This window comes from Durio zibethinus, chromosome 18 (assembly GCF_047325235.1).
Source record: "Durio zibethinus cultivar Kanyao isolate XHJ-2024 chromosome 18, ASM4732523v1, whole genome shotgun sequence".
Classification (NCBI taxonomy): domain Eukaryota; kingdom Viridiplantae; phylum Streptophyta; class Magnoliopsida; order Malvales; family Malvaceae; genus Durio; species Durio zibethinus.
Genome location: NC_143179.1, coordinates 1,146,366 through 1,156,870, shown reverse-complemented (window position 1 = coordinate 1,156,870; position 10,505 = coordinate 1,146,366). Strand labels below are relative to the sequence as shown.

Sequence of the window (10,505 nt, the reverse complement as noted above, 5' to 3'; positions counted from 1 at the left end):
ATGGTGAGAAGGATCTTACCACAACACTTTATTATGCCAAATAACCCTTAAGAGTTCATTTAGAGATGTAGGATGGTGTGATTAAGCACCGTTTTGGTGCAATGACAAGCAAGTCATGGTATGATTGCATAAAAAAATTAGCATCATGGCTCTAAATTTCCATTTGAGGGATGGGGTCTGGTTGCTTACCTTTTTAAATTAAATTGTTGTCCATATTAATTAACTTTTAAGCCTCATTTAGCATTATTGTTAAAAGCAACTTTTGCGTTTAAAAGTTGCTTTTTTTTTTTATATGTAATGCTACACAACAAAAAAATTTGGGTTTTCAGTCAATCAAAATGCTCATTAAGATATGCTTTTACAGTTGAAAAGTGTGTTTAGGATAAAAAAATTACTTTATTAACCCTATATATCTTTAAAATTACTTTTTTCATAGTAATATTGAACATTAAAATTTTCTAATGATACTTTTCTCATCATAATTTTTAAATGCACTTTTTTTCAAATCAAACTTTAACATCCGCACTAGCAATGCTAAATTAGCCTTTGGTTCAAATTTACCCTTAAATTTATAACTTTAAGATTAAAATACCTTTAAGGGCATTTGGTTTGCAGAATTTAATATTCTGGGAGGGAAAGTGATTTTTCATAATTCACTTTACTTGACAAATTTTTAGGAATGTTAGATTAATGTGTTAGGTATTACTATATTTGATTAGAGAAATAAAAGATTACCTAATAACATCTTTACTATAGTACCTTTAGTTATCTTATTAGTTGATGTTACATGAATAATATGTATAGGTAGTTATATTTAAATTACTTATCTGACATTTAAATGGTTTATTTAATATTTATGAAATTAGTAAATAATTACAATTTACTAATTTATTTTTATATATCAAATAATACTTTGTAAATAAATATTATAAAATATTTGTATGTATATTTTGTTAAGTTACATAAAGCATAATTATTATTCTAACATTGATTGTTTCTACCCAGAGTAAATATGTAGATTGACTTTTACAGTAAGATTGATATAAGGGTTAGAAAGAGGAGGTAAAACCCTTTCTTAACCAAGGAACTCCCAAAACAAATTTTATATGTAATAATATTAAGTAAATGTATTTTAAATTTTTTTAGACATATAATATGTAAATTATTTTTTTTTAACATTTAAATTATGAAAATATATTGCGAAAAGTATATTGTAATTATTTTCATAGTATATTTTCATAATACTACGTTTTTCATCTTGAAAACATAGTCTTTGTTGAAATTATGGAATTTTGAAAAAATAATTATTTTTATAATAGATTATGTTTTCATCTAAAAAAGTAGTTTATGTTGAAACTGTAGAATTTTAAAAAAGTATTATTTTCATAATATATTTAAATAAAAGACTATTTTTTTCATCTTCAAAATGAGGTTTATGTTAAAACTGTTTAATTTTGAAAAATAAATATTTTCGTAATATATCTTAACAAAGATTATATTTTTAATCTTAAAAACGTGGGAGTATATCACCAACAATTATTATAGTGCACTTAACTAATTATAATTTAGCATAGTGCTTAACTATGAAAAAAATTTTAGAGTCCACACTTTTAAGTGGTGGTTCCCTACATAATTTTTTTTTTTGGTGATTGGCTAATTGTAGTATTATTAGTAAAAAGAATTCTAAGTGAAATGTAAAAAGCCTCCAATCAATTAAACAATCAAATCAGCAGAATAATAATCAAACAATTAATTAACTACAAAAATATAGCAATTTATTTGAGACTGGATTAGCTAGATATTACTTCATGGATAAGAAAACTTATAAATTTTTTAGAGAAAAGGGATTTCTGATGGGCAAGTTAGTAGGCTTATAAAAAAATTGGAATCACTAGATATTGCTTGACGAATAAGAAAACTTGCTAAAGAAGAATTTTAAAAAGAAAGGCATTCTTGATAGGTAAGTTAGAAAGCGTATCAATAGTGAGAGTCTTAATAAGATTAAGTATAAAAGAAATGTGTAAAAGAATTATAAGATTTTATTAGATAAACTCGACATTAGACTGGGGATATTCAGGGAATCCTTATAGGTGTATATATTTGAATGTTTGCCTAAGTGGACTAGAGGAAATTGAAAGGTTTTACATTGGTATGGTAAGCCACATGAGTATATTTTTATTTAGGTTAAGAATATTTTATAGAATTAGATAAGATTGTGAGGATCTATAGGTATTAATTATGAATGTTTAATTTAATTTGTTTATAATTCTTTGTAACTAATGAACCTTTTTTTTTACCCATGAATATAGGTTGATTAGAATAAATTATGTTAAATTGTTGTCTTTTATATAGTTGATTGATTGTTTGACTATAATTTTATTAGTTTTACTATTTGATTGAATTAGGGATGTTTTGGTCTGACAACTGGTATTAAAGTTGTCTTGATAGGATTGGCTATATTTGATGGCTTATAAGAGATTGAAATGGTCTATATAGACATGAATGCATATGGATATGTATTTGTTTGAGTTTGAAATACTCTATAAAATTAAAAGAGAATGAAAATGCCCATCGATATTGATTATGAGTGTTGATTGATATAATTGTATGATTATAATTCTCTACAACTGGTGAGTTTTTTTTCTTATCTTTCATGGTTTAACTCAATAATAAAATCAAATTACTTGAACTGGACTTAATTCCAATAATTATCAACAACCCAAATAATAAATTTTAAATTTTAAAAAAATTAGATACAAATAAAAAAATTTATTTTTAAATTTTAAAAATTTAATCAAACTCACAAACTGTTATTTGATAAATATTAAAATAAAATACTTAAATTCGACTTAACTCATTACTTAAAGTCAAGCTTTGCTTGATATATGGTCAACGAGTTGAGTAAGAGTATTCACCGATTTAAAATCAAATAATTCAAAGGATTTAACTTAGTTGCTACCATTAGCCAAATTTTGACTAACCTGCTTTGTGTCAAGTTTTTCGCCGCTTGGATATGTTGCAAGTCCAAATTTCCATTACAAGGCAACCATTGGTCGAATAAAAGACACTCAAATATCAAATAAATTAGTTTTCATTGATTGATAAAAATTGATAAAAATAGATTGTAATTAATAAAAACAACCATATCTTCTAAGAAGGTGAGCAAAGACAGGTCCTCTAATAGAAGGGAATATCAATTGGGTTGAGTGTACTTTAGCACTAAAATTGTCTTTAAAGACAAACAAAAAGGTCCAAAGTTGGGCATCTATATTGAAGATGATTTGTACATCATCTCCACAACTTATTCAGTTTGCAGTAAAGCAAAATTGCAAAGAGATGGCTACCAATTTTGGGTTTTTAGTTGAATTAGAAAATCCTTCTTAAAATAGGAAAAATGACGTCAATGATGATTTCATCTTGTGAAAGTCTGGCCACAAATTTTTGTGGTCTACAGACCATGGACAGCCATGATGAAAAAGATTCAAACAAGAATGCGTACAAACTGGAATAACATGGGATATAGGGACTATATTTCATATCACAATCCCAAGCACAGCTAAGTGCTTCAAACCTTCTTGCAGAAAAGGAAAAACCAGTCACCCCAACAACTCCCAAGCACAGCTAAGTGCTTTAACCATCTTACAAAAAAGGAAAAACCATTCACCCCAGCAATACAAGACAACCAGGCACAACTAAGTGCCCATTTATTTCAAAACATAAAAAACATTGAAATTAAAACACAAAAGAAGATACAGTCTTACTGCTGGTGTAGCCCCACCATAATTTACTCAATTCCCAAGAGTTTCTTCAACTGCAAAACAAAGTGATAGACTTTTTCTTGATCAGGAAGAGACTTGGATACACTCTCCTTTTCCAGGCACCTTTTAGCCCATGCAATCAGCTTGGGGCACTCTGCCTCAATGCTGAAGTTGCCACACTTCTCATAGGCATAAAACCAGCTATAAAATGGGACGAGGACCACATCTACATAGCCAAGATTTTCTCCACCAAAGTATGGCTTGTCTCCAAGCTCTCCTTCTAACAGCTTCAAGCTCTCAATGAACTCTTTCTTTGCTGTTTCCTGTTCTTCTCCCTTACTTGTCCATATTTTCCTCCCTAGCTCACCATATATCTGCATTTTAATATACAATAACTTAGGCACAACTGGTTCTAAATTATCTAAGTAAACGCTAATCAACAGTAATATTATGTTTTACACCCAAATATATGATTCATAACAGCAGATATAGGAATAGAAAAAAAATAATAATAAGAACATGCTGAAACCACCTCTTAAAAATAGTGCTATAAATCAAATTAGTTAAGCTTCCAATTCAATAATCCAATTTTCAATATATAATATAAAACAAAAAACTTAAAACAAAACAAACTCATAAAGTATTTAATGAGACAAATCATGCTGATTTCAGCTTTACAAGACTAAGTCAAGGACAACAAGATGGGAACAAACAAGTGGACGTATGTGTGTGTGTGTATATCTATATATATATATATATATATAAAGAATCACCGGTAAAAATTAATCACTTTCCTAGTCAGTGACTAGTTTTACATTTATTTTCTTCTCTCAATCAATATGGAACCTACAATGAAATGATTGTAAACAATAAAACATCAAGAGAATGATTGTGTTCTCCCAAATATTCAAGGTAATCAACATTTAATCATTTCCTCCGGTCTCCATTGAGAATTGGAGGAATCCAAACTATATGTAGTATTTATAAGAACAGTAATCATGGTCAGTACTCATGGTCATCAATTATCACCGTCACTATCAACTAGATCTAGAATTCCATAGTGACAAGTTACCAAGAAATACTAAATTATCCAAGAAAAAAACAGTAAAACATAAAAGTGTAAATGGGTTAAATTATTCGTGTGCTATTCAAATTCGATTTGAAAAAACCTCTAAGCTCAAGCTAGAGATTGAAAATTTAATACCTAATTCAAAAGGCTTGTAAGTTTAATCAAAATTTTAATTTTTTAATATATTAATATTTATAATTTTATTGAACTTAATCAAATTTAACAAATCAAACCTGAATGATACAATTAAATTAGAAGTCAAACTCAGCATAGAAATTAAGATCCATTGAGCTCAAGTCAAATTTCAAATCAAAGTTGGAGTTTTTAGTCTACTTCAGCTCAAATCTAACAATATATAACTCGATTCCGCTCTATGCTCCTGGTAAAATACAAAGAATCAAAAATCAAACCAGCCTGTCACTTACAGTTATCATGCTAGCACTAGGGTTTGATGCTTAATTAGCAGTGCTAAAAGAACCCTCCAAAATTCAAAGTCAGTCAGACCAAATCAAAAAATCTCGAACTGGAAAAAAAGTAGTAAAAATAATAGAGTACCTTTTTGTCAACAAAATCAGCCCAGAATCTAGCAATAGCTCTTTGGTAAGAATGAGAGGGGAGCAAAGGAGATGTATGATGCCAAACCTCATCAATATATTGAACCTGGACGAGCGACTCACAAACAGGTTTACCATTGTGGATAAGAACTGGAATTTTCTTGTGAACAGGGTTCATCTGAAGAAGCAAAGCACTCTTGTTCCTCAAATCCTCTTCCTTGTACTCATATTTTATCCCTTTCTCAGCCAAAGCAACCCTCACTCTCATCCCAAATGGACTTGGCCAGAAATCCAACAAAACCACCTCTTCTGCCATTCTCAACTGATAGCTAAACCTAAATCCTTGTTTTTTTTTTTCTTTCTGGTGTGTTCGTGAGCTCTATTTATAGACAAAAAGTTTAGGGTTGTCAGGGTCTTTCGACGAGTTACCTGACACAAAATAATCTTGAAATTTCCGAATTATTTCTTTTTTTTTTTTTTATAGGTTTTATAAGTTTTAATGTAGCAACATCTCTCAACATCCTTCCACGCCATTCCATACGTCACTAGTGGCTCTGTCCAGAAGCCATTACTATGGACTTTGACCGTAATATTTCATTTTTTGGTTTCTAAAATATTCTTCATACTAAATTTGTTTTTTGTTTTGAATTTTTTTTATTTTGTATTTGCATTTAAATTAGTTTATTTTGTTTTTATTTTTTATTTTAAATGTTTAATAATATTTTATTAAATAATATTTATAATAGTTATAGGTATTGTTTCTTTTTTTTTTGCCAAAATATAAGTATTGTTTCTTTAAATATTTCAAAACATTTTTATAACATTTAATATTTAAAATCTTAATTATTATTTTAATATAAAATAATGTGCCAAAATTTTGAATAAATAAAATTTTCATTATTTAAAATGTCAAATAACATTAAAATATATGTAAAAATAATTTATTTATACACTTTTAAATTAAAAGAAACGTTAGTTATCTTTTTATGTGAGCAAATGTGTTATTATCTTTTGAGAAATAATTATAATTTAGTTATAAAAATGATTATATATATTAATTTTAAAAAATTATTTTTATTAAAATTTAATTATATATTAACAAAATTATTATTTGGCATAAAATAATTTTAATAATTTATTAATTTTATAAATATTAAATAATTTAAATTTTTAATTATAAAAATTTTAATTTAATATTATAAATAATTATTTCTTTTTTTTTTTTAAATTACATTTCACCTTCCGTGTGCTGTTATGCCATTTTTGGCGTAATCTAGCATAGACATTTTTTATCATCTATCACGTTTTCTGTTTTTGTTTTTTGTTTTTATATTTTTTATAATTTTATTTTTTTATATCATTTTGTCTCAATAAATTTGTTACTTATTGCTCATTGTTAGTTAAATTTTTAAAATTTTGATCTATTTTTATTTATACTTATGATTGCTAAAAATATAAAAAATATATATTTAATTTATTGAATAATATATACATATATAAAAGCCAACTTTTTCTTTAAAAAAAACATTAATCATATGTAAATAGTTTGATTATTTGACATGTGGAATCTTTAAATTTTACAATGTGTTCACTACTTAAGGCTTTTTTTTTTTTATGTAATATGATTTTGGTTAAATTAATTATATTTATTTTTATAAGTTAAATCTTTTTCAATTAATTTTATTTCATTTTATTTTATCAAATTAATAACATTTATTTTCATATATATATATATATACATCTTATATAAATTTAATATTGTCATTTTATCAAACAAAAAATAAAAATGTCAACTATCTATCATAATGATTTTATGGATTATTATATGAATTTTAAAGAAAAATAAAAATAGAGAGTTGACATCAAATTTTTTTTTAAGTGTAATTGGTCACCTAAAAATTTATTTTTTAATAAAACCCTAAAACTAATTTAAAGTTTATCATAAAAATAATTTTGATATTTGAAATTAGAGATGGATTTGAGAGTAGGGTTATGTGTAGAGAAGAATTAATATCACATAACATCCATTTAAAAAACGGTACTAATTAATCATATATTATCATTTAGCATTGTTAAAAAATTGTCTTAATTTTAATATTTAAGATAATTCCTTTACCTTTATTTATTTTTGTAATTATTTTTGTTATTATTATTTTTAATTATTTTATTTGGGAATGAAGTGAAATTTTTTGTTTTGAAAAAATTTATGAATTTTTCAATATCTAAGTGGAATTTAAAAAATATTTTTTCACTTAGAGTTTTTATAATAAATTTTAAAATCTGGCATAATATTTCTTGTAAAGAATAATTGTTGAGAATCTCTCCAATATTTAGGCTAGATCTAAAAAATTATTTTTATTTAAGTAATATTATCTTTTATTTCAAAAAAAATTCAAAATTACTATTTATTATTTTATATATTTTTGACAATAATAAAATATTAACAATATTTGGATTTAATGCTACATTTGACCATTGAATGCTAATATTTTCTCTTCCCAAATCCCTTTTTTTTTTTGGGTTCTCTTTGGTTTTTCTTTTTCCTCAACTTTTACTCTTCAAGAAAGATACCCATAAAGATTACCAATGTATGTTCCTTTTTTCAAGTTTTCTAATCTGAGTTTTTAGTTTTTAATGTATTGGGAGAGAAATGGGTTAATGGGTATTTATTGCTTTGTCATCATATGATTTAAATGTTGGATTTTTTTTTCATTTTTAATTTTGTTCTAATGGTTTATTTGATATTGAAAGGAATATGAAGGTAAGGGGTTTTGAAATAGAGTGTGTTACAAGAACTAGGTTCCATGACATCAATTTGGCTTTAAAAAAAGCTGAAGAAATAGGTTGGTTTTCTTTCTTCTTTTCTTTTAATGTTAGCAAAAAGAAAGGAAAAGAAACAAGGAAGTAAACTTTCTATTTTTTCATTGGAAAAAAAATCATTTTCAATAATATTAGCTTTTTACATTTGTTTAAATAATTACATGGTGTTATGGTGATTTGTCCTGGTAGGCTCAAATATTTATTGATAAATATTAAATACCTTCTCATTGTGTATTTTTTTGTCTGTTTTTTCTTTGAAATATAAGCTATATATTTTTTTTATCTTCTGCTTTTATTTGATTTGTTAAAAATAATTTTAGTAGGAAATTTGAAAGAAATAATAAGTTTGTTAGAAAAAATAACTATATTCTCTTAAACTGTCCTCATATTATGCTTCAAAAGAATTATTGAAACAAATAGGGCCAAAACTTATGTGTTGTTAAGCATGAATTGAGATGAATTTTGTTAAGATTGATAAAGTTTATCTTATTTAATCATTGATCTTAGAGGAAATCATCTTTAAATGCAAATCCCAAATGAGATTGCTCTGTTCATCTCTGAAAATAAGTGATTTTATTTATGTTTTGAATTTTAATTCCTAGAATAGATATTTTAACTTTGATAAGCTGGCAGAGCTTGGTTCCTTACCATGCAAATTAGCTCATCCATCTATTGCAAGATGGAGTTCCATCCATTTAGCTTATCTTTGTGATGGAATGGATGTCTTTATATTGTTATATGATGTCTCTATTGATATTATTAATAATGGTTGTGTTTTCCATTTCTTGGGATGTTAGGACAAGTTACTGAAATTGTTACAAGAAATCTTGATAAAATAATTAATGTTAATCGTTACTCTGTTGAAACTACCAAAAGATCAAATTTGCATCATAGACCCGTTGGCATTGGAATTTAGGGGCTTACAAACAAATTCATCTTACTTGGTATGGCATTTGATTCGTCTGAGGTATATTTAATTACAAATACATTGATTTGGTATACTTTTTTAATTTGAAATAGTTTTGTCTCAACAGCTGAACATGATTTGGTATACTGGTTTTGAATTTTAGGCTCAACAGTTGAACAAAGACATATTTGAAACCATGTACTAATATGCTTTGAAAGCTTTTTGTGATATAGCTGAGAAAGAAGGCCCCTATGAGACATATAATGGGAGTCCTATGAGTAAGGTAGGTGATTTTCATAATTTTTTTTAAATGCATGCAAGTATTTTGGATTTTAGTTATTCAGTGTGATTATAATGTCTTAAATGTTAATTTCTTTTCGATCTATTTTGCTCACCGCTGAGTTTTTTGTTAAATTACAGGGTATTTTTCAGTCAGACGTAGGGTGTTACTCCTTCAAATAAGTGAAATTAGAATGCTCTTGAAAATATGATAGCTAAGAATGGAGTGAGAAATTCACTTTGGTTAGCATCTATGCCTACTGCTTCAACTAGTTATATTTTTAGAAATAATGAATGCTTTGAGCCATATACTTCCAATATCTATAGTCGTAGAGTTCTGAGGTGATAATTCCTAGTTTCCTTTTATTCATCTTCTTTTATTTATTTATTTTCTATTTCTTAAAACTTATTTTTTGTCTATCTTTAATGGGGAGATTACGGTGGTGAATAAGCTTCTTCTTTATGACTTAACTGAGATGGTTCTTTGGTTTCTTGTTATTAAGAATAACATAATACATGAGGATGATTTTGTTGAGAATATTCCAGAAATACCTCAAGAATTGAAAACAATTTACAGGTATTAATTATTGTTTTCTCCATGGTCTTCCTCTCAACCAAAGCCCAAACATTTTATTCTTTTTTTTTTTACCTTTAAATGTGAACTGTAAAGCTAAGGCTTATATTAATATATACATCTATTACTTATTATAAAAGGAGCCCCAAACTCCAATTTTCTACACACGTATTGAATGTTTTAAAAATAAATTAGAGGATAGATTTCGGCAATAAAAATTCTTTACACTATTTACTTTAAGATGGTGAAGTTTTTATAATTTTAAAGGTGGATTCTTAAGCTTGGAGTCATCAAAGATATGTCTTTAGCTTTACATGTGATAGAAACTCTAAAGATATGAAAGTGATTTATTTTACTAGTTTCTTCTAGTTTATGGTAAGTTTTCTTTGGTTTTTAAATTTTGGTTTTTATTTTTTTTAGGCTAGATTTTGAGGCTATATTTCTGGGATTATTAGAAAAAATGGGTAGGTTTCTGTTTTTTCTTATTTGTTGTTTTTTATTTTTTTTGTTTATGCATTATATTGTTTTTAAGTTTTTTTGTGGG

General features: G+C 26.2%; 1 protein-coding gene and 1 pseudogene across 1 annotated transcript; one reads left to right on the top strand and one right to left on the bottom strand.

Annotated features, from left to right (window-relative positions):
* Positions 1-3,503: 3,503 nt before the first annotated feature.
* Positions 3,504-5,829, bottom strand: LOC111298890 (putative glutathione S-transferase). Its single transcript, XM_022893628.2, has 2 exons — positions 5,383-5,829; positions 3,504-4,132 (listed from the first exon to the last, which is right to left on the bottom strand). Exons 1-2 carry the CDS (start codon positions 5,695-5,697, stop codon positions 3,785-3,787), a joined length of 663 nt encoding a protein of 220 aa, XP_022749363.1. The 5' UTR covers positions 5,698-5,829; the 3' UTR covers positions 3,504-3,784.
* Positions 5,830-8,136: 2,307 nt separating this feature from the next.
* On the top strand, positions 8,137-9,984 carry LOC149513595 (ribonucleoside-diphosphate reductase large subunit-like; annotated as a pseudogene).
* The last annotated feature ends 521 nt before the right edge of the window (positions 9,985-10,505 follow it).

Bases quoted from the DNA above. Each gene is read 5' to 3' on its own strand.
- LOC111298890 (XM_022893628.2), bottom strand. From the start codon at position 5,697: ATGGCAGAAGAGGTGGTTTTGTTGGATTTCTGGCCAAGTCCATTTGGG. The intron at 4,133-5,382 runs GTACTCTATTAT...ATTAAAATGCAG, and splicing joins CTGATTTTGTTGACAAAAAG to ATATATGGTGAGCTAGGGAG.